The sequence below is a fragment of the Panulirus ornatus genome, chromosome 35 (genome assembly GCF_036320965.1).
Source record: "Panulirus ornatus isolate Po-2019 chromosome 35, ASM3632096v1, whole genome shotgun sequence".
Classification (NCBI taxonomy): domain Eukaryota; kingdom Metazoa; phylum Arthropoda; class Malacostraca; order Decapoda; family Palinuridae; genus Panulirus; species Panulirus ornatus.
Genome location: NC_092258.1, coordinates 11,402,866 through 11,429,588, shown reverse-complemented (window position 1 = coordinate 11,429,588; position 26,723 = coordinate 11,402,866). Strand labels below are relative to the sequence as shown.

General features: G+C 42.3%; 1 protein-coding gene across 4 annotated transcripts in view; it reads left to right on the top strand.

Moving 5' to 3' along the window:
* The window catches only part of Cnot4 (CCR4-NOT transcription complex subunit 4), a 227,774-nt gene that overhangs the window by 56,032 nt on the left and 145,019 nt on the right, over positions 1–26,723 (top strand). For all 4 annotated transcript variants that reach the window (XM_071683029.1, XM_071683026.1, XM_071683028.1 and 1 more), the window contains exon 7: positions 5,148–5,259. In XM_071683029.1, the coding sequence (XP_071539130.1) occupies positions 5,148–5,259 (112 nt within the window). The remainder of the gene's footprint in view (positions 1–5,147; positions 5,260–26,723) is intronic.

Below are 26,723 nucleotides of genomic sequence, written 5' to 3'. Positions count from 1 at the left end.
TGTAAACATTGAGGAATTCAGTAGGGTGTTCGTCAGAGGAGATAGGTGGAAGAGAGAGAGAGAGAGAGAGAGAGAGAGAGAGCAGGAGGTACCAAATGAGAAGAGGGGACATCCCCTACACCTCAAAGGGGTAAGGAAGGTTGTCCTTGAAATATCAGACTGGGAGTAATATGTAGAAATGCAAGTGGACTAGTTAATGGTATAGACATGGAATTTAAGGACCAATTTAGGGAAAATGCTCCAGATAATGTTGGAGTTTTGGAGATAAACTAAAGAGACAAGATCTCATTTGTTCAGTCTTGAGGAATACATGATTGAAGTAATGGAAAGTTAAGATTGAGGATAATTATTATTATTATTATTATTATGTTTATTTATTATGTTTATTTATGCAGTCTGTTGTGGATGAGAGAGCTTTGGAAGTGAGTCACTTGTTTGCTGATGATACAGCGCTGGTGGCTGATTTGTGTGAGAAACTGCAGAAGCTGGTGACTGAGTTTGGTAAAGTGTGTGAAAAAAGAAGAAAGCTGAGAGTAAATGTGAATAAGAGCAAGGTTATTAGGTACAGTAGGGTTGAGGGACAAGTCAATTGGGAGGTAAGTTTGAATGGAGAAAAACTGAAGGAAGTGAAGTGTTTAAGATATCTGGGAGTGGATCTAGCAGCGGATGGAACCATGGAAGCAGAAGTGAATCATAGGTTGTGGGAGGGAGCAAAAGTTCTGGGAGCGTTGAAAAATGTGTGGAAGTCGAGAACATAATCTCGGAAAGCAAAAATGGGTATGTTTGAAGGAATAGTGGTTCCAACAATGTTATATGGTTGCGAGGCGTGGGCTATGGATAGAGTTGTGCGGAGGAGGGTGGATGTGTTGGAAATGAGATGTTTGAGGACAGTATGTGGTGTGAGATGGTTTGATCGAGTAAGTAATAATAGGGTAAGAGAGAAGTGTGGGAATAAAAAGAGTGTGGTTGAGAGAGCAGAAGAGGGTGTTTTGAAATGGTTTGGTCACATGGAGAGAATGAGTGAGGAAAGATTGACCAAGAGGATATATGTGTCGGAGGTGGAGGGAACGAGGAGAAGTGGGAGACCAAATTGGAGGTGGAAAGATGGAGTGAAAAAGATTTTGAGTGATTGGGGCCTGAACATACAGGAGGGTGAAAGGCTTGCAAGGAATAGAGTGAATTGGAACGATGTGGTATACCGGGATCGACGTTCTGTCAATGGATTGAACCAGGGCATGTGAAGCACCTGGGGTAAACCATGGAAAGTTGTGTGGGGCCTGGATGTGGAAAGGGAGCTATGGTTTTGGTGCATTATTACATAACAGCTAGAGACTGAGTGTGAATGAATGTGGCCTTTGTTATCTTTTCCTAGCACTACCTCGTGCACATTTGGAGGGAGGGGGTTGTTATTTCATGTGTGGCGGGGTGGTGATGGGAATGAATAAAAGCAGACAATATGAATTATGTACATGTGTATATATGTATATGTCTGTGTGCGTATATATATATGTATACGTTGAGATGTATAGGTATGTATATTTGCGTGTGTGGACGTGTATGTATATGCATGTGTATGTGGGTGGGTTGGGCCATTTCTTTCGTCTGTTTCCTTGCACTACCTCGCTAATGCGGGAGACAGCGACAAAGCAAAATAAAATGAATATAAATAGATTAAAAATTTATTTTATACTTCATCGCTGTCTCCTGCGTTAGCGAGGTAGCGCAAGGAAACAGACGAAATAATGGCCCAACCCACCCACATACACATGTATATACTTACACGTCCACACACGCACATATACATACCTATACATATATATACATACACAGACATATACATATATACACATGTACGTAATTCATACTTGCTGCCTTTATTCGTTCCCGTCGCCACCCCGCCACACATGAAATAACAACCCCCTCCCCCGGCAGGCACGTGAGGTAGTGCTAGGAAAAGACATTAAAGGCCATATTCATTCACACTCAGTCTCTAGCTGTCATGTATAATGCACCGAAACCACAGGTCCCTTTCCACATCAAGGCCCCACAAAACTTTCCATGGTTTACCCCAGAGGCTTCACATGCCCTGGTTCAATCCATTGACAGCACGTCGACCCCGGTATACCACATCATTTCAATTCACTCTATTCCTATCATGCCTTTCACCCTCCTAAATGTTCAGGCCCCAATCGCTCAAAATCTTTTTCACTCCATCCTTCCACCTCCAATTTGGTCTCCCCCTTCTCCTTGTTTCCTCCACCTTTGACACATATATCCTCTTTGTCAATCTTTCTTCATTCATTCTCTCCATGTGACCAAACCATTTCAATACACCCTCTTCTGCTCTCTCAACCACACTCTTTTTACTACCACACATCTCTCTTACCCTTTCATTACCTAATCAAACCACCTCACACCACATATTGTCCTCAAACATCTCATTTCCAACACATCCTCCCTCCTCCGCACAACTCTATCTATAGCCCATGCCTCACAACTGTATAACATTGTTGGAACCACTATTCCTTCCAAACATACCCATTTTTGCTTTCCGAGATAACGTTTTCGATTTGCACACATTCTTCAACACTCCCAGAACCTTCGCCCCCTCCCCCACCGTGTGACTCACTTCCACTTCCATGGTTCCATCTGCTGCCAAATCCACTCCCAGATGTCTAAAACACTTCACTTACTCCAGTTTTTTCCATTCAAACTTACCTCCCACTTAACTTGTACGTCAAACCTACTGAAACTAATAACCTTGCTCTTATTCACATTTACTCTCAACTTTCTTCTTTCACACACTTTACCAAACTCAAAAACCGGCTTCTGCAGTTTCTCACCCAAATCAGCCACCAGCACTGTATCATCAGCAAACAACAACTGACTCACTTCCCAAACTTTCTCATCCACAACAGACTGCATACTTGCCCCTCTTTCCAAAACTCTTGCATTCATCTCCCTGACAACTCCATCCATAAAGAAACAACCATGGAGACATCACACACCCATGCCGCAAACCGACATTCACTGGAAACCAATCACTTTCCTCTCTTCCTACTCGTACACATGGCTTACATCCTCGATAAAAGCTTTTCACTGCTTCTAGCAACTTACCTCCCACACCATATACTCTTAATACCTTCCACAAAGCATCTCTATCAACTCTATCATATGCCTTCTCCAGATCCATAAATGCTACACACAAATCCATTTTTATTTCTCACATACATTTTTCAAAGCAAACACGTGATCCACACATCCTCTACCACTTCTGAAACCACACTGCTCTTCCCCAATCTGATGATGCTCTGTACATGCCTTCACCCTCTCAATCAATACCCTCCCATATGATTTCCCAGGAATACTCAACAAACTTATACCTCTGTGATTTGAACACTCACCTTTATTATCTTTGCCTTTGTACAATGGCACTATGCATGTATTCCTCCAGTCCTCAGACACTTCACCATGAACCATACATACATTGAATATCCTTACCAACCAGTCAACAACACAGTCACCCCTTTATTGATGAATTTCACTTCAATGCCATCCAAACCTGTCCCCTTGCTGGCTTTCATCTTCCACAAAGCTTTCACTACTTCTTCCCTGTTTACCAAACCATTCTCCTTGACCCTCTCACTCCTCACACCACCTTGGCCAAAACACCGTATTTCTGCCGTTCTATCAGCAAACACATTCAACAGCCCTTCAGAATACTCATTCCATCTCCTCACATCACCACTACTTGTTATTACCTCCCCATTAGCCCCCTTCACCAATGTTCCCATTTGTTCTCTTGTCTTATGCACTTTATTTACCTCCTTCGAAAACATCTTTTTATTCCCAAAAATTTATCAATACTATCTCCCTATCTCTCATTTTCCCTCTTTTCACCTTTTTTTCATTGATAATTGAACCAATTTTCTCATATTTATCAAAAACAAGTGCTAATACTACGTTAATCATTTTTGTATTCCCCTCAAAAAAAATAAAAGAATAACTACAGTATTGTTTAAATCCTGCATTATGGTAACATGTGTATATATTCTGTAAGGATTGTTAGACGATTGAGAGCCATGTATCTCTAGCTGTGGCAAGTATCTTCACTTGACTTCCCTTTAGATGCTTCCCAGATACAAACGATTGAAACAGTGCCGGGAAAAATAAATGCTCTTTAGATGTGCATTGCAGTTATCTGTCCCTTTTTCTGTTAATGTGAACTGCATGTTAAGGGATGGATTAGGTAGAGAAACTTAACATGATGGATTAGGTAGAGAAACTTTTACAAAGGAATGTGTGATTTTTATTAGTTTTTAAAGAAAGTGTAGATCTGAATCATATATATGAAAAAAACTGCACATATATATATTAAGTAATGGAAGGGTGAGATGTGTAGAAATCAAAAGAGTGTGGTTCAGAGAGCAGAAGAGGGTGTATTGAAATGGTTTGAACATATAGAGAGAATGAGAGATAAGAATAACAGAGGATATATGTGTGTCAGAGGTGGAGGGAACAAGGAGAAGTGGGAGACCAAATTGGAGGTGGAATGATGGAGTGAAAAAAATTTTGAGCAATCGGAGCCTGAACATACAATAGGGCGAGAGGTGTTCAAGTGATAGAGTCAATTGTAACGATGTGGTATACTGGGGTTGTCCTGCTGTCAATGGACTGAACAAGTGCATGTAAAGCATTTGGGGTAAACCATGGAAAGGTCTGTGGGGCCTGAATGTGGATAGGGAGCTGTGGTTTTGGTGCATTACATATGACAGCTAGAGACTGAATGTGAAGGATGTGGCCTTTTTGTCTGTTTTTCCTGACGCTACCTCACTGTAGCAGGGGATAGTGATGCTGTTTCCTGTGGGGTCGGGTAGTGACGGGAATGGATAAAGGCAAGGAAGTACATGTATATGTGTATATAGGTATATATCTATGTATGTGTATGTATATGTTGATACGTATATGTATATATTTGTGCCTATATGGGCAATTATGTATATAATGTCTATGAGTCAATGGGCTATTCTTCATGTGTTTCCTGGCACTACCTCGTTGACACGAGAAACAACGATTATGTATAATATATATAGATGTAATTGTACTTGCATTATATATATATATATATATATTTTTTTTTTACCCAGGAGATGAATCTGCGAGTTTTACTAAAGAGGAAATGCAACAAGGAAAACATCAAGAATTTGAAAAGAAACTTCAAGAACAATATTTAGGGAGTCCACCATCGGAAAAAAATAGGTGAGTGTTTTAGGTGCAGGTTCATGGCTTTTGTATTTTTGATATATATATATATATATATATATATATATATATATATATATTTATATATATATCCCTGGGGATAGGGGATTAAGAATACTTCCCACGTATTCCCTGCGTGTCGTAGAAGGCGACTAAAAGGGGAGGGAGCGGGGGGCTGGAAATCCTCCCCTCGTTTTTTTTTTTTTTTTTTTTTTTTTTTTTTTTTTTTTCCCAAAAGAAGGAACAGAGGGGGCCAGGTGAGGATATTCCAAAAAAGGCCCAGTCCTCTGTTCTTAATGCTACCTCGCTAATGCGGGAAATGGCGAATAGTTTGAAAAAAAAAAAGCGTCTGGGGTAAACCATGGAAAGCTGTGTAGGTATGTATATTTGCGTGTGTGGACGTGTGTATATACATATGTATGGGGGGGGGTTGGGCCATTTCTTTCGTCTGTTTCCTTGCGCTACCTCGCAAACGCGGGAGACAGCGACAAAGTATAAAAAAAAAAAAATATATATATATATATAAATATCTTATCCCTGGGGATAGGGGAGAAAGAATTCTTCCCACGTATTCCCTGCGTGTCGTAGAAGGCGACTAAAAGGGAAGGGAGCGGGGGGCTGGAAATCCTCCCCTCTCGTTTTTCATTTTCCAAAAGAAGGAAGAGAGAAGGGGGCCAAGTGAGGATGTTCCCTCAAAGGCCCAGTCCTCTGTTCTTAACGCTACCTCGCTAATGCGGGAAATAGCGAATGGTATGAAAAATGAATATAAATATCTCAACTTTCTTCTTCCACACACTTTACCAAACTCAGTCACCAGCTTCTGCAGTTTCTCACATGAATCAGCCACCGGCGCTGTATCATCAGCGAACAACAACTGACTCACTTCCCAAGCTCTCTCATCCCCAACAGACTTCATACTTGCCCCTCTTTCCAAAACTCTTGCATTTACCTCCCTAACAACCCCATCCATAAACAAATTAAACAACCATGGAGACATCACACACCCCTGCCGCAAACCTACATTCACTGAGAACCAATCACTTTCCTCTCTATCTACACGTACACATGCCTTACATCCTCGATAAAAACCTTTCACTGCTTCTAACAACTTGCCTCCCACACCATATATTCTTAATACCTTCCACAGAGCATCTCTATCAACTCTATCATATGCCTTCTCTAGATCCATAAATGCTACATACAAATCCATTTGCTTTTCTAAGTATTTCTCACATACATTCTTCAAAGCAAACACCTGATCCACACATCCTCTACCACTTCTGAAACCACACTGCTCTTCCCCAATCTGATGCTCTGTACATGCCTTCACCCTCTCAATCAATATCCTCCCATATAATTTACCAGGAATACTCAACAAACTTATATCTCTGTAATTTGAGCACTCACTCTTATCCCCTTTGCCTTTGTACAATGGCACTATGCACGCATTCCGCCAATCCTCAGGCACCTCACCATGAGTCATACATACATTAAATAACCTTACCAACCAGTCCTCTTGGTCAATTTTTCCTCACTCATTCTCTCCATGTGCCCAAACCATTTGAAAACACCCTCTTCTGCTCTCTCAACCACGCTCTTTTTATTTCCACACATCTCTTTTACCCTTACATTACTTACTCGATCAAACCACCTCACACCACATATTGTCCTCAAACATCTCATTTCCAGCACATCCACCCTCCGGCACACAACTCTATCCATAGCCCATGCCTCGCAACCGTACATCATTGTTGGAACCACTATTCCTTCAAACATACCCATTTTTGCTTTCAGAGATAATGTTCTCGACTTCCACACATTCTAAGGATTTTCGACCCCTCCTCCACCCTATGATTCACTTCTGCTTCCATGGTTCCATCCGCTGCCAGATGCACTCCCAGATATCTAAAACGCTTTACTTCCTCCAGTTTTTCTCCATTCAAACTTACCTCCCAATTGATTTGACCCTCAACCCTACTGTACCTAATAACCTTGCTCTTATTCACATTTACTCTTAACTTTCTTCTTTCACACACTTTACCAAACTCAGTCACCAGCTTCTGCAGTTTCTCACATGAATCAGCCACCAGCGCTGTATCATCAGCGAACAACAACTGACTCACTTTCTTTCAAACTATTCGCCATTTCCCGCATTAGCAAGGTAGCGTTAAGAACAGAGGACTGGGCCTCTGAGGGAATATCCTCATCCGGCCCCCTTTTCTGTTCCTTTCTTTGAAAAAAAAAAAAAGGAATGAGAGAGGAAGATTTCCAGCCCCCCGCTCCCCTCCCTTTTAGTCGCCTTCTACGACACACAGGGAATACGTGGGAAGTATTCTTTTTCCCCTATCCCCAGGGATGTATAGGTATGTATATGTGTGTGTGTGTGTGTGGACGGGTATGTATATGCATGTGTATGTGGGTAGGTTGGGCCATTCTTTCGTCTGTTTCTTTGCGCTGCCTCGCAAATGCGGGAGACTGTGACAACGTACAATGAATAATAAAATATAAATGGATCTGTATGTAACATTTATGGATCTGGAGAAGGCATATGATATGGTTGACAGAGATGCTTTCATGTGTATGAGTAGGAAGAGAGGAGAGTGATTGGTTTCCAGTGAAGGTCAGTCTGTGGCAAGGGTGTGTGATGTCCCATTGGTTGTTTACTTTGTTTATGGATGGGGAGGTTAAAGAGGTGAATGCAAGAGTTTTGGAGAGAGGGGCAAGTATGCAGTCTGTTGGGATTAGAGGGCCTGGAAAAGGAGTTAGTTGTTTGCTGATGATACAGCTCTATTGGCTGATTCTAGTGAGAATCTGCAGAAGTTGTTGACTGAGTTTGGAAGAGTGTATAAATGGAGAAAGTTGAGAGTAAACGTAAATAAGAGCAAGGTTATTAGGTTCACTAGGGTTGAGGGACAAGTAAATTGAGATTTAAGTTTGAATGGAGAAAAATTGGAGGGAGTGAAACATTTTAAATATCTGGGAGTCAACTTACTAGTGGATGGAACCATGGAAGCAGAGGTGAGTCTCGGGTGAAGGTTCTGGGAGCAATGAAGAATGTATGGAAGGAGAGAACATTATCTTGGAGAGCAAAAATGGGTATGTTTGAAGGAATAGTAGTTCTAGCATTGTTGTATGGTCGCCAGGCATGGGCTGTAGGGTTGTAGGGAGGATGGTGGATGTGTTGGGAATGAAATATTTGAAGACATTAGGTGGTGTTAGGTGGTAAGATTAAGTAATGGAAAGGGTAAGAGAGATGTGTGAAAAAAAAATATGTGGTTGAGAGAGCAGAAATGGTGTGTTGAAATGGTTTTGGCTTATGGAGAGATTGGACAAGGAAAGATTGACAAAGAGGGTACATGTGTCAGAAGTGGAGGGAACAAGGAGAAACGGGAGACCAAATTGGATGTGGAAGGATTGAGTGAAAATTATTTTGAGCAATCGGGGCCTGAACATACAGGAGGGTGAAAGGCATGCAAGGAGTAGAGTGAATTTGAACGATGTGGTATACTGGGGTGGACATGATGTCGATGGACTGAGCTAGGGCATGTGAAGTGTCTGAGGTAAACCATGTAAAGGTCTGTGGGGTCTGGATGTGGAAAGGGAGCTGTGGTTTCGGTGTATCACACATGGCATCTAGAGATTAAGTGAACAAATGTGACTTTTGTCATTTTTGGCACTACCTCGCTGTAAGGAGAGTAGGGGCTATTTCCTGTAGGGTGGGGTAGTGACGGGAATGGATGAAGGCAACAAGTATGAATATATACGTGTTTATGTATATATGTTTGTCTGTGAATGTTTAGGTATGTATGTGTGTGGATAGGCATTTACATATGCAGTCTGTTGTGGATGAGAGGTCTTGGGAAGTGAGTCATTTGTTGTATGCTGATGATACAGCACTGGTGACTGATTCAGATCAGAAACTGCATAAGCTGGTGACTGAGTTTGGTAAAGTGTGTGAAAGAAGAAAGCTGAGAGTAAATGTGAATAAGAGCAAGGTTATTAGGTTCAGTAGGGTTGAGGGACAAGTCATTGGGAGGTAAGTTTGAATGGAGTAAAACTAGAGGAAGTGAAGTGTTTTAGATATCTGGGAGTGGATTTAGCAGCAGATGGAACCATGGAAGTGGAAGTGAGTCATAGGGTGTGGGAGGGGGCGAAAGTTCTGGGAGCGTTGAAGAATGTGTGGAAGGTGAGAACGTTATCTAGGAGAATAAAAATGGGTATGTTTGAAGGAATAGTGGTTCCAACAATGTTATATGGTTGTGAGAAATGGGCCATATATAGGGTTGTGCGGATGAGGGTGAATGTGTTGGAAATGAGATGTTCAAGGACTATATGTAGTGTGAGGTGATTTGATCGAGTAAGTAATGAAAGGGTAAGAGAGATGTGTGTAAATAAAAAGAGTGTGGTTGAGAGAGCAGAAGAGGGTGTATTGAAATGGTTTTGTCACATGGAGAGAATGAGTGAGGAAAGATTGACCAAGAGGATATATTTGTCAAAGGTGGAGGGAACAAGAAGTGAGAGACCAAACTGGAGGTGGAAGGATGGAGTGAAAAAGATTTTGTGCGATTGGGGCTTGAACATGCAGGAGGGTGAAAGGCGTGCAAGGAACAGAGTGAATTATGATGATGTTGTATACCGGGGTCAACATGCTGTCAGTACATTGAACCAGGGCATGTGAAGTGTCTGAGGTAAACCATGGAAAGTTTTATGGGGCCTGGATGTGGAAAGGGAGCTGTGGTTTCGGTGCATTACACATGACAGCTAGAGATGGAGTGTGAATGAATGTGGCTTTTGTTGTCTTTTCCTAGTGCTACCTCGTGCATGCTTGGGGGGAGGAGGGTGCCATTTCATGTGTGGAGGGGGTGGCGATGGGAATGGATGACTAGGGTAGCAAGTATGAATTTGTACTTGTGTATATATGTCTGTGTATGTATGTGTATGAATACGTTGGAATGTATAGGTATGTATGTGTGCTTGGGTGGGCGTATATATATACATGTGTATGTGGTTGGGTTGGGCCATTCTTTCATGTTTCCGTGCCATTGTACAAAGACAAAGGGGATAAAGGTGAGTGTTCAGATTACAGAGGTATAAGTTTGTTGAGTATTCCTGGGAAATTATATGGGAGGGTATTGACTGAGAGGGTGAAGGTATGTACAGAGCATCAGATTGGGGAAGATCAGTGGTTTCAGAAGTGGTAGAGAATGTGTGGATCAGGTGTTTGCTTTGAAGAAAGTATGTGAGAAATACTTAGAAAAGCAAATGAATTTTTATGTAGCATTTATGGATCTAGAGAAGGCATATAATAGAGTTGATAGAGATGCTCTGTGGAAGGTATTAAGAATAAATGGTGTGGGAGGTAAGTTGCTAGAAGCTGTGAAAAGTTTTTATCAAGGATGTACGGCATGTGTATGAGTAGGAAGAGAGGAAAGTGATTGGTTCTCAGTGAATGTTGGTTTACGGCAGTGGTGCGTGATGTCTCCATGGTTGTTTAATTTGTTTATGGATGGGGTTGTTAGGGAGGTGAATGGAAGAGTTTTGGAGAGGGGCAAGTATGCAGTCTGTTGTGGATGAGAGGGATTGGGACGTGTCATTTGTTGTTCGCTGATGATACAGCGCCGGTGGCTGATTCGGGTGAGAAACTGCAGAGGTTGGTGACTTAGTTTGGCAAAGTGTGTGAAAGAAGAAAGCTGGGTGTAAATGTGAATAAGAGCAAGGTTATTAGGTACAGTAGGGTTAAGGGACAAGTTAATTGGGAGGTAACTTTGAATGGAGAAACCTGGAGGAAGTAAAGTGTTTTAGATATCTGGGAGTGGATCTGGCAGCGGATGGAACCATGGAAGCGGAAGTGAGTCACAGGGCGGGGAGGGGGCGAAAGTTCTGGGACCATTAAAAAATGTGTGGAAGGCGAGAACATTATCTCGGAAAGCAAAAATTAGTATGTCATCTCAACGTACACATATATATACACACACAGACATATACATATATACACATGTACATAATTCATACTGTCTGCCTTTATTCATTCCCATCGCCACCTCGCCACACATGGAATAACATCCCCCTCCCCCCTCGTGTGTGTTAGGTAGCGCTAGGAAAAGACAACAAAGGCCCCATTCGTCCGCAATCAGTCTCAAGCTGTCATGTAATAATGCCCGAAACTACAGCTCCCTTTCCACATCCAGGCCCCACAGAACTTTCCATGGTTTACCCCAGACGCTTCACATGCCCTGATTCAATCCATTTACAGCACGTCGACCCCGGTATACCACATCGATCGAATTCACTCTATTCCTTGCCCGCCTTTCACCCTCCTGCATGTTCAGGCCCCGATCACACAAAATCTTTTTCACTCCATCTTTCCACCTCCAATTTGGTCTCCCTCTTCTCCTCGTTCCCTCCACCTCCGACACATATATCCTCTTGGTCAATCTTTCCTCACTCATTCTCTCCATGTGCCCAAACCACTTCAAAACACCCTCTTCTGCTCTCTCAACCACGCTCTTTTTATTTCCACACATCTCTCTTACCCTTACGTTACTCACTCGATCAAACCACCTCACACCACACATTGTCCTCAAACATCTCATTTCCAGCACATCCATCCTCCTGCGCACAACTCTATCCATAGCCCACGCCTCGCAACCATACAACATTGTTGGAACCACTATTCCTTCAAACATACCCATTTTTGCTTTCCGAGATAATGTTCTCGACTTCCACACATTCTTCAAGGCCCCCAGAATTTTCGCCCCCTCCCCCACCCTATGATCCACTTCCGCTTCCATGGTTCCATCCGCTGCCAGATCCACTCCCAGATATCTAAAACACTTCACTTCCTCCAGTTTTTCTCCGTTCAAACTCACCTCCCAATTGACTTGACCCTCAACCCTACTATACCTAATAACCTTGCTCTTATTCACATTTACTCTTAACTTTCTTCTTTCACACACTTTACCAAACTCAGTCACCAGCTTCTGCAGTTTCTCACATGAATCAGCCACCAGCGCTGTATCATCAGTGAACAACAACTGACTCACTTCCCAAGCTCTCTCATCCCCAACAGACTTCATACTTATATAAATTATATATAAGTATATATAAATTATATGGGAGGGTATTGATTGAGAGGGTGCAGGCTTGTACAGAGCATCAGATTGGGGAAGAGCAGTGTGATTTCAGAAGTGGTAGAGGATGTGTGGATCAGGTGTTTGCTTTGAAGAATGTATGTGAGAAATACTTAGAAAAGCAAATGGATTTGTATGTAGCATTTATGGATCTGGAGAAGGCATATGATAGAGTTGATAGAGATGCTCTGTGGAAGGTATTAAGAATATATGGTGTGGGAGGCAAGTTGTTAGAAGCGGTGAAAAGTTTTTATCGAGGATGTAAGGCATGTGTAGGTGTAGGAAGAGAGGAAAGTGATTGGTTCTCAGTGAATGTAGGTTTGCGGCAGGGGTGTGTGATGTCTCCATGGTTGTTTAATTTGTTTATGGATGGGGTTGTTAGGGAGGTGAATGCAAGAGTTTTGGAAAGACGGGCAAGAATGAAGTCTGTTGTGGATGAGAGAGCTTGGGAAGTGAGTCAGTTGTTGTTTGCTGATGATACAGCGCTGGTGGCTGATTCATATGAAAAACTGCAGAAACTGGTGACTGAGTTTGGTAAAGTGTGTGAAAGAAGAAAGTTAAGAGTAAATGTGAATAAGAGCAAGGTTATTAGGTACAGTAGGGTTGAGGGTCAAGTCAATTGGGAGGTAAGTTTGAATGGAGAAAAACTGGAGGAAGTGAAGTGTTTTAGATATCTGGGAGTGGATCTGGCAGCGGATGGAACCATGGAAGCGGAAGTGGATCATAGGGTGGGGGAGGGGGCAAAAATCCTGGGAGCCTTGAAGAATGTGTGGAAGTCGAGAACATTATCTCGGAAAGCAAAAATGGGTATGTTTGAAGGAATAGTGGTTCCAACAATGTTGTATGGTTGCGAGGCGTGGGCTATGGATAGAGTTGTGCGGAGGAGGGTGAATGTGCTGGAAATGAGATGTTTGAGGACAGTGTGTGGTGTGAGGTGCTTTGATCGAGTAAGTAACGTAAGGGTAAGAGAGATGTGTGGAAATAAAAAGAGCGTGGTTGAGAGAGCAGAAGAGGGTGTTTTGAAATGGTTTGGGCACATGGAGAGAATGAGTGAGGAAAGATTGACCAAGAGGATATATGTGTCAGAGGTGGAGGGAACGAGAAGTGGGAGACCAAATTGGAGGTGGAAAGATGGAGTGAAAAAGATTTTGAGTGATCGGGGCCTGAACATGCAAGAGGGTGAAAGGCGGGCAAGGAATAGAGTGAATTGAATGCAAGAGTTTTGGAAAGAGGGGCAAGTATGAAGTCATATATATATATATATATATATATATATATATATATATATATATATATATATATTATCCCTGGGGATAGGGGAGAAAGAATACTTCCCACGTATTCCCTGCGTGTCGTAGAAGGCGACTAAAAGGGTTGGGAGCGGGGGGCTGGAAATCCTCCCCTCTCATTATTTTTTTTAATTTTCCAAAAGAAGGAACAGAGAAGGGGGCCAGGTGAGGATTTCCCTCAAAGGCCCAGTTCTCTGTTCTTAACGCTACCTCGCTAACGCGGGAAATGGCGAATAGTTTGAAAGAAAGAAAAGAATATATATATATATATGTGTGTGTGTGTGTGTGTGTGGTTGTGTGTGTGGTTTGGCCATTTCTTCATTTGTTTCCTTGCGCTACCTTGCTGACGAGGGAAACAGCGGTTAAGTATGACAAATATAATAATATGAATGTGAAGAAAGTTGTTAGTCTTCCATAGGAGGAAATAGTTATTGAAGTATAGGAGAGTTTTGCATGAGCAAAGTGCTGTAAATATGGGAAACATCTCTCATAATGTAGAGCCAGACAAGTTTTTTGCATGTTTTTTTGCTTGCACTGGATGCATTGGTATAGAGTTGGTTACACCAAGAGTATCATACAAAATTTCACAAATTATTTCTGGTATTACTATTTGGTGCTTGATATTATAATAATTGGATAAAATGAGACTTGGATGTATGAGGAAGATTTTTCCCAGGAAATAGCATGTACTGTGATGAAGAACTGAGACATTTTTTGATATCCTCATGGAAGGCACATGTGAATTGGACAGTCTTCATTATGCTTTTTTTATTTTTTTTTTCCCCATTTCCATAGCATTAACAAATAATGGCATTGGTAAGCCGTTACAAATGGTGCAAGAAGTATGGAAAACTCCAGGAAGCATTTGAAAGTATTTACTTGGTGTATTTTACTTTTTGAAGTTTCTCTCATGCATATAATTAGTACAGTAGAGAGATATTTTGGAAACACCTAGGAACTACATTCTCGCCCAAAAGAGGTAAGAGAGGTAAAAGTTAAAAGTAAGTTGTAGTTTTATTATCTATGAAGGTAGTTTCTGACCAAAACCTGTGTGGCAAGTGAAACCTTGCATTTTGATAACTGGAAAATTTAAAATTTTGGGAAATTTGGCCAAAAACAAGATCACCATCAATGTGGAAATTCATAAGATTTTGTGACAATATGAACATGATGTGGGAGGATTGTAATCTTCCTTTTGTTTTAGTGTGTACATTCATGAACAGCATATTATAAAAAGCATTACTTACAATAATTTTTAATACCTTATTGCTTTATCTACCATTGTGTGCTAACATAAAGAACTGATGAATAGCAGCCTCATTTGCATGATTCTAGTTTCTATCAGTCTTTTATGAAATACAGAAGGATGTGAGGTGTGCTTTAGATAGTGAATTGGAGTGATGTGGTGCTCAAGGGGGCAATTGATTGAACCAGGACAGTTAAGTGGTTAGGAGGCTTTGGGTTTGGTAAATTGTACATGATAGCAAAGGAGTGAATGTCAGTAAGTGAGTCCATTCTTTGTCTGTTATTGGCACTGTGTGGGAAACCGTGAGTGAGCGTTAGAAATTTAGGAGAATGTGAGAAGGGAGAGAGTTGAGAATAAATGTGAATAAAGCAAGGTTATTAGATTTAGCAGTTATAAAAAACATTTATTTGCAATGTGAGATTAGATGTAAAGAAATTTTGAGAAGTGCAGTGGGAGTGGATATTTCACAGGGTGGGTAAGGCAGCAAAGGTCTTAGGTGGACAGAGAAATGTGTGGAAAGCAAAGTCAATGCCTTGAAAGGCAATTATAGGTATATTGATGGTATATTAGTCCTGCCAGTGCTGTATGAGTGCTGAGCATGGTCCATAGACAGAAGTATAAAGGATGGAGTGAATGTGTTGGAAATTTAATGTTTAAGGACAACATGTTGTGTGAGGAGGTTGATCATATTAGAAAGGGTAGGGCAAGAGAGAGGTGTGATAGGAAGAGTTTTATGTATGAAAGCTGAAGAGGTGTGCTGAAGTGATTTGGACATAGGGAGATCAGTGAGGAAAGGATGACTAGTAGGGAGATCAGTGAGGAAAGGATGACTGAGTGGGTATGCATGTCAGAAGTGGAGGGAAAAGGGGGGAACAAAGAAGTGGAAGAAACATTAAGGAGGGTGTGAGGCATACAAGGGATTTAGAAAATTTAATCAGTTTGGTTTACTGGGAATGACATGATGTCAGCAGGCTGAACCAGGGCCAAGGAAGGGTTAAGGGAAATCGTGGAAAACTCTGTGGGGCCTGATTGTGTACAGGGGTCTCTGTTGTCTGTGTATTATGTATAAAGACTAGAGAATGGATACGTGCGTGTGTTTATCACTGCCTCGCTAACATGGGAACTGGCGAATAAGTATAGAAGAAAGAAAATAGAAATACCTTACCTTGCCTTCATGCTCCAGGAGTCCCATCTGTCCCTATGAGGATCCTGTGGTTGGCACCTCAAGTGGTAAGGTGTGGTGTGCATCTGTGTGCAGAAAACGTAGGGTATTTGAGTATTAAGTTTGTGGTGTCGTCTTTATGGTAGTTTCTTTGTGGGCTTGAAGGACTTTGGGATATGTTGAAATGGTGTTTGTGGTGTTATAGTGATGGATGATGTTGAGAGTAAGTGGGTGAATGTGACATGTGTTTGGCAAAAGAGTGTGTTTTCTGACAGGTATATTTTTAGAGGATTGGACTTTTGAGTTGGGAGGTGTGTTATTTAGTTCTTTCTGGTTTATTTAGGTGTTTCTGTGTTTTGTATGTGTTGGAATCCTGAGGGGTGGGGTTGTCTGTGAGTAGAGGTTACTGAAGTGCCAGGCAGGGGTAAGCTTTTTATTTCTCCTTCAGGCTTGGTGGTTAGTTATAGAGGGGTTAGGTTGGGAGGGTTACTGTTGCATAGACTGGAGTTCCAAGCATGTTGACTGGAACTACATTGGGATGCCCTTTGTTTCACTGTGAAGGTGTTGAGTGATGCTTGGAATGGTTGGTGTTTTGTTCAGACTGATTGACTGCCCATTCAAGGTGACTGGAGGGTGAGCTAGATTCTTGTGTGTCGGGACTTAAAAGAGTTATTGAAGATGTCATTAATGAGATTTTGTTTGATGTTGCTACTGTGGTGTCTAGGTGGTGTGATGTGATTGTGTGTGTGTCTGCTTATGAAAGGACCTTCATGTCAAAGTTTGTCTGAGGTAATGGAAAGTCATGTTTAAGGAGGTTGAAGAGAGTTGAAGAAAGAACTGCTTCTTCGGGAACAATTTTAGTTTTTTTTTTTTTTTTTTTTTTTTTTTTTTTTTTTTTTTTTTAGAAGTGTACCCTGTGTAAGTGACTCTGGCATAGTGGCTAGCACTGGAATTTGCCAACAACTTTCCTGTCATTGTTGTGAAGAGTGAATTGGAATGATTTGGTATACCGGGGTCGACGTGCTGTCAAGGGACTGAACCAGGGCAAACCATGGAAAGGTCTGTGGCGCCTGGATCCACGTGGATAGGGAGCTGTGGTTTTGGTGCATTACACTTGACAGCTAGAGACTGAGTGTGAACAAATGGGGCCTATTTGTCTGTATTCCTGGTGCTACCTCGCTGAAGCAGGGGATAGCAATGCTGTTTTTCTTTGGGGCAGGGTAGCAACAGGATTGGAGAAAGAATACTTCCCACGTATTCCCTGCGTGTCGTAGAAGGCGACTAAAAGGGGAGGGAGTGGGTGGCTGGAAATCCTCCCCTCTCGTTTTTTTTTAATTTTCCAAAAGAAGGAACAGAGAAGGGGGCCAGGTGAGGATTTTCCCTCTAAGGGCCAGTCCTCTGTTCTTAACGCTACCTCGCAAATGCGGAAAATGGCGAATAGTATGAAAAAAAAAAAAAAAATGTAATGTCTGCATATGTGTATGTATATGTGCATATGTGGGCACTTATGCACATATATATGTGTATATAAGTGGATGGGTCATTCTACGTCTGTTTCCTGACGTGGGAAGCAGCAATTATGTATAATTAAAAAAACTATTTTAAAAATTTTTTTTATTATACTTTGTCACTGTCTCTCGCACCAGGGAGGTAGTGCAAGGAAACAGACAAGAGAATGGCCCAACCCACCTACATACTCATGTATATACATACACACCCACATATGCATGTATACAAACCGATACATTTCAATGTATACATACATATACATACACAGACATATATACACATGTACATAATCATACTTGCTGCCTTCATCCATTCCCGTCGCCACCCTGCCACACATGAAATGGCACCCCCGTACCCACGCACACGCGAGGTAGTGCTAGGAAAAGACAACAAAAGGCCACATTCGTTCCCACCCAGTCTCTAGCCGTCATGTGTAATGCATCGAAACCACAGCTCCCTTTCCACATCCAGGGCCCACAATACTTTCCATGGTTTACTCCAGACGTTTTACATGCCTTGTTTCAATCCATTGACAGCACATTGACACGGTATAGCACATCATACCAATTCACTCTTTTTCTTGCACACCTTTCACCCACCTGTATGTTCAGGCCCTAATCACTCAAAATCTTTTTCACTCCATCCTTCCACCTCTAATTTGGTCTCCCACTTCTCCCCCATCCCTGGGGATAGGGGAGAAAGAATACTTCCCATGCATTCCCCGCATGTCGTAGAGGGCGACTAAAGGGGACGGGAGAAGGGGGTTTGAAACCCTCCCCTCCTTCTATTTTAACTTTCTAGAAGGGGAAACGAAAAAAAAAAAAAACGAAGCTTAAGGGTAAAGGGATAGAGTGGTTTGGGAATGTTTTGGGTGTAAAGTCAGGGGTTAGTGAGAGGACAAGAGCAAAGGAAGGAGTAGAACTGCTCCTGAAACAGGAGTTGTGGGAGTATGTGATAGAGTGTAAGAAAGTAAACTAGATTGATATGGGTAAAACTGAAAGCAGATGGAGAGATGGGTGATTATTGGTGCCTATGCACCTGAGCATGAGAAGAAAGATCATGGGAGGCAGGTGTTTTGGGAGCAGCTGAGTGAGTGTGTTAGCAGTTTTGATGTACAAGACCAGATTATAGTGATGGGTGATTTGAATGCGAAGGTGAGTAATATGGCAGTTCAGGGAATAATCGGTGTACATGGGGTGTTCACTGTTGTAAATGGAAATGGTGAAGAGCTCATAGATTTGTGTGCCGAAAAAGGATTGGTGATTGGGAATATGTGGTTTAAAAAGAGAGATATACATAAGTATAAATATGTAAGTAGGAGCGATGGCCAGAGAGCGTTATTGGATTAGGTGTTAATTGATATGCGTACGAAAGAGAGACTTTTGGATGTTAATGTGCTAAGAGGTGCAACTGGAGGGATGTCTGATCATTATCTTGTGGAGGCGAAGGTGAATATTTGTAGAGGTTTTCAGAAAAGAAGAGAGAATGTTGGGGTGAAGAGAGTGGTAAGAGTAAGTGAGCTTGGGAAGGAGACTCGCATGAGGAAGTACCAGGAGAGACTGAGTGCAGAATGGAAAAAGGTGAGAGCAAAGGATGTAAGGGAAGTGGGGAGGAATAGGATGTATTTAGGGAAGCAGCGATGGCTTGCGCCAAAGATGCTTGTGGCATGAGAAAGGTGGGAGGTGGGCAGATTAGAAAGGGTAGTGAGCAGTGGAATGAAGAAGTAGGATTATTAGTGAAAGAGAAGAGTGAGGCATTTGGATAAGTTTTGCAGGGAAATAGTGCAAATGACAGAGAGATGTATAAAAGAAAGAGGCAGGAGGTCACGAAAAAAGTGCAAGAGGTGAAAAAGAGGACAAATGAGAGTTGGGGTGAGAGAATATCATTCAATCATAGGGAAAATAAAAAGAAGTTTTGGAAGGAGGTAAATAAAGTGCATAAGACAAGAGAACAAATGGGAACATCGGTGAAGGGGGCTAATGGGGAGGTAATAACAAGTAGTGGTGATGTGAGGAGATGGAGTGAATATTTTGAAGGTTTGTCGAATGTGTTAGATGATAGGGTAGCAGATATAGGATGTTTTGGCCGAGGTGGTATGTGAAGTGAGAGGGTCAGGGAGAATGATTTGGTAAATAGAGAAGAGGTAGTAAAAGCTTTGCAGAAGATGGAAGCCGGCAAGGCGGCGGGTTTGGATGGTATTGCAGTGGAATGTATTAAAAGAAAGGGTGCCTGTGTTGTTGACTGGTTGGTGAGGATATTCATTGTATGTATGGCTCATGGTGAAATGCCTAAGGATTGGCGGAATGCATGCATAGTGCCATTGTACAAAGGCAAAGGGGATAAAGGCGAGTGCTCAAATTACAGAGGTATGAGTTTGTTGAGTATTCTTGGGAAATTATACGGGAGGGTATTGATTGAGAGGGTGAAGGCATGTACTGAACATCAGTCTGGGGAAGAGCAGTGTGGTTTCAGAAGTGGTAGAGGATGTGTGGATCAGGTGTTTGCTGTGAAGAATGTATGTGAGAAATACTTAGAAAAGCAAATAGATTTGTATGTAGCATTTATGGATCTGGAGAAGACATATGATAAGAGTTGTTAGAGATGCTCTGTGGAAGGTATTAAGAGTATATGGTGTGGGAGGCAAGTTGCTAGAGCAGTGAAAAGTTTTAACGAGGATGTAAGGCATGTGTACGAGTAGGAAGAGAGGAAAGTGATTGGCTCTCACTGAATGTTGGTGTGCGGCAGGGGTGCATGATGTCTCCATGGTTGTTTAATTTGTTTATGGATGGGGTTGTTAGGGAGGTGAATGCATGAGTTTTGGAGAGAGGGGCAAGTATGCAGTTTGTTGTGGATGAGAGGGCTTGGGAAGGGAGTCACTTGTTCGCTGATGATACAGCGCTGGTGGCTGATTCATGTGAGAAACTGCAGAAGCTGGTGACTGAGTTTGGTAAAGTGTGTGAAAGAAGAAAGCTGAGAGTAAATGTGAATAAGAGTAAGGTTATTAGGTACAGTAGGGTTGAGGGACAAGTCAACTGGGAGTTAAGTTTAGTTGGAGAAAATCTGGGGGACATGAAGTGTTTTAGATATCTGGGATTGGATTTGGCAGTGGATGGAACCAGGGAAGCGGAAGTGAGTCACAGGGTGGGGGAGGGGGTGAAAGTTCTGGTAGCGTTGAAAAATGTGTGGAAGGCAAGAACATTATCTCGGAAAGCAAAAATGGGTATATTTGAAGGAATAGTGGTTCCAACACTGTAATATGGTTGCAAGGTGTGGGATGTAGATAGAGTTGTGTGGAGGAGGGCGGATGTGTTTTAAATGAGATGCTTGAGGACAATATGTGGTGTGAGGTGGTTTGATCGTGTAAGTATTGAAAGGGTAAGAGAGATGTGTGGTAATAAAAGAGTGTGGTTGAGAGAGCAGAAGAGGGTGTTTTGAAATGGTTTGGTCACATGGAGAGAATGAGTGAGGAAAGATTGGCCAAGAGGATATATGTGTCAGAGGTGGAGGGAACGAGGAAAAGTGGGAGACCAAATTGGAGGTGGAAGGATGGAGTGAAAAAGATTTCGTGATCAGGGTCTGAACATGCAGGAGGTGAAAGGCATGCAACGAATAGAGTGAATTGGAACGATGTGGTATACCGGGGTCGACGTGCTGTCATTGGATTGAACCAGGACATGTGAAGCATCTGGGGTAAACCATGGAAAGTTCTGTGGGGCCTGAATGTGGAAAGGGAGCTGTGGTTTCGGTGCATTATTACATGACACCTAGAGACTGAGTGTGAACGAATGTGGCCTTTGTCGTCTTTTCCTAGCACTACCTCGTGCACATGAGGGGGGAGGGGGTTGTTATTTCATGTGTGGCAGTGTGGCGATGGGAATGAATAAAGGCAGACAGTATGAATTATGTACATGTGTATATATGTATAAGTCTGTGTGTGTATATATATGTATACGTTAAGATGTATAGGTATGTATATTTGCGTGTGTGGACGTGTATGCACATGCATGTGTATGTGGGTGGGTTGGGCCATTCTTTGTGCTACCTCGCTAATGCAGGAGACAGCGACAAAGCAAAATAAATACATACACAGTCATATACATATATACACATGTACATAATTCATACTTGCTGCCTTTATTCATTCTTGTCGCACCCCGCCACACATGAAATGACAACCCCCTTCCCCCCGCATGTGCGCGAGATAATGCTCGGAAAAGACAACAAAGGCCACATTCGTTCACACTCAGTCTCTAGCTGTCATGTAATAATGCACCGAAACCATAGCTCCCTTTCCACATCCAGGGCCCACAATACTTTCCATGGTTTACTCCAGACGTTTTACATGCCTTGTTTCAATCCATTGACAGCACATTGACACGGTATAGGCACATCATACCAATTCACTCTTTTTCTTGCACACCTTTCACCCACCTGTATGTTCAAGGCCCTAATCACTCAAAATCTTTTCACTCCATCCTTCACCTCTAATTTGGTCTCCCACTTCTCCCCCATCCCTGGGGATAGGGGAGAAAGAATACTTCCCATGCATTCCCCGCATTTCGTAGAGGGCGACTAAAGGGGACGGGAGAAGGGGGTTTGAAACCCTCCCCTCCTTCTATTTTAACTTTCTAGAAGGGGAAACGAAAAAAAAAAAAAAACGAAGCTTAAGGTAAAGGGATAGAGTGGCTTGGGAATGTTTTGGGTGTAAAGTCAGGGGTTAGTGAGAGGACAAGAGCAAAGGAAGGAGTAGAACTGCTCCTGAAACAGGAGTTGTGGGAGTATGTGATAGAGTGTAAGAAAGTAAACTAGATTGATATGGGTAAAACTGAAAGCAGATGGAGAGATGGGTGATTATTGGTGCCTATGCACCTGAGCATGAGAAGAAAGATCATGGGAGGCAGGTGTTTTGGGAGCAGCTGAGTGAGTGTGTTAGCAGTTTTGATGTACAAGACCAGATTATAGTGATGGGTGATTTGAATGCGAAGGTGAGTAATATGGCAGTTCAGGGAATAATCGGTGTACATGGGGTGTTCACTGTTGTAAATGGAAATGGTGAAGAGCTCATAGATTTGTGTGCCGAAAAAGGATTGGTATTGTGATATGTGGTTTAAAAAGAGAGATATACATAAGTATAAATATGTAAGTAGGAGCGATGGCCAGAGAGCGTTATTGGATTAGGTGTTAATTGATATGCGTACGAAAGAGAGACTTTTGGATGTTAATGTGCTAAGAGGTGCAACTGGAGGGATGTCTGATCATTATCTTGTGGAGGCGAAGGTGAATATTTGTAGAGGTTTTCAGAAAAGAAGAGAGAATGTTGGGGTGAAGAGAGTGGTAAGAGTAAGTGAGCTTGGGAAGGAGACTCGCATGAGGAAGTACCAGGAGAGACTGAGTGCAGAATGGAAAAAGGTGAGAGCAAAGGATGTAAGGGAAGTGGGAGGAATAGGATGTATTTAGGGAAGCAGCGATGGCTTGCGCCAAAGATGCTTGTGGCATGAGAAAGGTGGGAGGTGGGCAGATTAGAAAGGGTAGTGAGCAGTGGAATGAAGAAGTAGATTATTAGTGAAAGAGAAGAGTGAGGCATTTGGATAAGTTTTGCAGGGAAATAGTGCAAATGACAGAGAGATGTATAAAAGAAAGAGGCAGGAGGTCACGAAAAAAGTGCAAGAGGTGAAAAAGAGGACAAATGAGAGTTGGGGTGAGAGAATATCATCAATCATAGGAAAATAAAAAGAAGTTTTGGAAGGAGGTAAATAAAGTGCATAAGACAAAGAACAAATGGGAACATCGGTGAAGGGGGCTAATGGGGAGGTAATAACAAGGAGTGGTGATGTGAGGAGATGGAGTGAATATTTTGAAGGTTTGTCGAATGTGTTAGATGATAGGGTAGCAGATATAGGATGTTTTGGCCGAGGTGGTATGTGAAGTGAGAGGGTCAGGGAGAATGATTTGGTAAATAGAGAAGAGGTAGTAAAAGCTTTGCAGAAGATGGAAGCCGGCAAGGCGGCGGTTTGGATGGTATTGCAGTGGAATGTATTAAAAGAAAGGGTGCCTGTGTTGTTGACTGGTTGGTGAGGATATTCATTGTATGTATGGCTCATGGTGAAATGCCTAAGGATTGGCGGAATGCATGCATAGTGCCATTGTACAAAGGCAAAGGGGATAAAGGCGGAGTGCTCAAATTACAGAGGTATGAGTTTGTTGAGTATTCTTGGGAAATTATACGGGAGGGTATTGATTGAGAGGGTGAAGGCATGTACTGAACATCAGTCTGGGGAAGAGCAGTGTGGGTTTCAGAAGTGGTAGAGGATGTGTGGATCAGGTGTTTGCTGTGAAGAATGTATGTGAGAAATACTTAGAAAAGCAAATAGATTTGTATGTAGCATTTATGGATCTGGAGAAGACATATGATAAGAGTTGTTAGAGATGCTCTGTGGAAGGTATTAAGAGTATATGGTGTGGGAGGCAAAATTTTTAGAAACAGTGAAAAAATTTTAAGAGGATGTAAGGGATGTGTTCGGTAGGAAGAGAGGAAAGTTTATTTGGTTTTCATGAATGTTGGTTTGCGGCAGGGGTTGGATTTATGTCTCCATGGTTTTTTTAATTTGTTTTTTGGATGGGGTTGTTAGGGGGGGTGAATGCAGAGTTTTGGAAAGAGGGCCCAAATAGAAATTTGTTTGGATGAGAGGGCTTGGGAAGGGAGTCATTTTTTTCGTGATTTATACAGGCTTTGGGGGCTGATTCATGTGGAAACTGGGAGAAGCTTTGGGGCTGAGTTTGGTAAAATTTTGTGAAAGAAGAAAATTTTTAGTAAATGTGAATAAAAGAAAGGGTTTTTAGGTTTCAGTAGGGTTTTGGGGCCCAAATTAATTTGGGGGGTTTAAATTTGTTTGGGGGAAAAACTGGGGGAATAAAATGTTTTTTGAATCTGGGATTTGGGTTTGGCAGGGATGGAACCAGGGAAGCGGAAGTGGTCAAGGGTGGGGGAGGGGGGGAAAATTCCTTTGGGGGGGGTTGAAAAATGTGTGGAAGGCAAAAAACCCTTATCTCGGAAAGCAAAAAAAAAGGGTTTTTTTGAAGGAATAGTGGGGCCCCAAAAATGTTTATGGTTGCAAAGGGTGGGTTGATAGAGTTGTGGGGGAGGGGGATGTGTTTAAATGAGATGTTTTAGGGAAAAGGGGGTGTTTAGGTGGTTTTATCGGTAAGTAATTAAAAGGGGAAGAGGATGTGTGGAATAAAAAAAAGGTGGTTGAGAGAGCAGAAAAGGGTGTTTTAAAAAGGTTTGGGCACATGGGAGAGAATGAGTGGGAAAGGGTTGGCCCAAAAGGGGAATTTTTGTGGGGGTGGAGGGAACGAGGAAATTTGGGGGACCCAAATTGGAGGTGGAAAGGGTGGATGAAAAAAATTTTTGGGGGATCGGGGGTGAACATGCAGGAGGGGGAAAGGAGGGGAAGGAAAAGAGTGAATTGGGCGATGTTGGGATACCGGGGTTGACGTGCTGTCATTGGAAATTAAACCCGGGCATGTGAAGCTCTGGGGTAAAAAACCCTGGAAAGCTGTGGGTAAGGGAAAAGCGTGGGGTTTTGGGCTTATTAATACATGGATGGGGGTGGGTTTTGGGGTTTTTTCGTTTTTTCCCGCACTACCTCGGGAAAGGGGGGGGGGGACAGGGGGGGCAAAGAAAAAAAAAAAAGAAAAAAATTTTATATATTTAATTTTTGTTTTTTTTTCTTGAAAATAGGTAGAAAGGCGGTTGGGGGTGATCAACCCCCCAAAAAATGTTTTATTTTTGTCCAAAACCCGCTAAATCAAACAACAAACCCAAAATAAATTAAAACACCAAATCATATACAAAATATACACAGTACATTTTCATTTCTTTTCTGCCTTTTTTTTATTTTTTTCCGGGGACCCCGCCACACATGGAAAAAACAAACCCCCCCCCCCCCATGTGGGCAAGGGTAACTGAAAAAGACAACAAAAGGGCCCCAAATTTGTTCACACTCATCTCTAGTGTCATGTAATAATGAACCCGAAAAAAAGCTCCCTTTCCACATCCAGGCCCCACAGAACTTTTAAAGGTTTACCCCAGAAGCTTCACATTCCCCCCCCCGGGTTTAATTTCCTTGAAGGGACGTCCACCCCGGGATACCAAATCGTTCCAATTCACTTATTCCTTCCCGCCTTTCACCCCCCTGCATGTTCAGGCCCCAAAACACTTTAAAACCCCCTTTTACTCCATTTTTTCCACCTCCCAAATTTGGGTCCCCATTTCCCTTTTTCCCTCCCCCTCTGACACATATACCCTCTTTGTCAATCTTTCCTCACTCATTCTCTCCATATGACCAAACCATTTCAAAACACCCTCTTCTGCTCTCTCAACCACACTCTTTTTATTACCACACATCTCTCTTACCCTTTCAATACTTACACGATCAAACCACCTCACACCACATATTGTCCTCAAGCATCTCATTTAAAACACATCCGCCCTCCTCCACACAACTCTATCTACATCCCACACCTTGCAACCATATTACAGTGTTGGAACCACTATTCCTTCAAATATACCCATTTTTGCTTTCCGAGATAATGTTCTTGCCTTCCACACATTTTTCAACGCTACCAGAACTTTCACCCCCTCCCCCACCCTGTGACTCACTTCCGCTTCCCTGGTTCCATCCGCTGCCAAATCCAATCCCAGATATCTAAAACACTTCATGTCCCCCAGATTTTCTCCAACTAAACTTAACTCCCAGTTGACTTGTCCCTCAACCCTACTGTACCTAATAATTAACCTTACTCTTATTCACATTTACTCTCAGCTTTCTTCTTTCACACACTTTACCAAACTCAGTCACCAGCTTCTGCAGTTTCTCACATGAATCAGCCACCAGCGCTGTATCATCAGCGAACAAGTGACTCCCTTCCCAAGCTCTCTTATCCACAGCAGACTGCATACTTGCCCCTCTTTCCAAAACTCTTGCATTCTCCTCCCTAATAACCCCATCCATAAACAAATTGAACAACCATGGAGACATCACACACCCCTGCTGCAAACCTACATTCACTGAGAACCAATCACTTTCCTCTCTTCCTACACGTACATATGCCTTACATCCTTG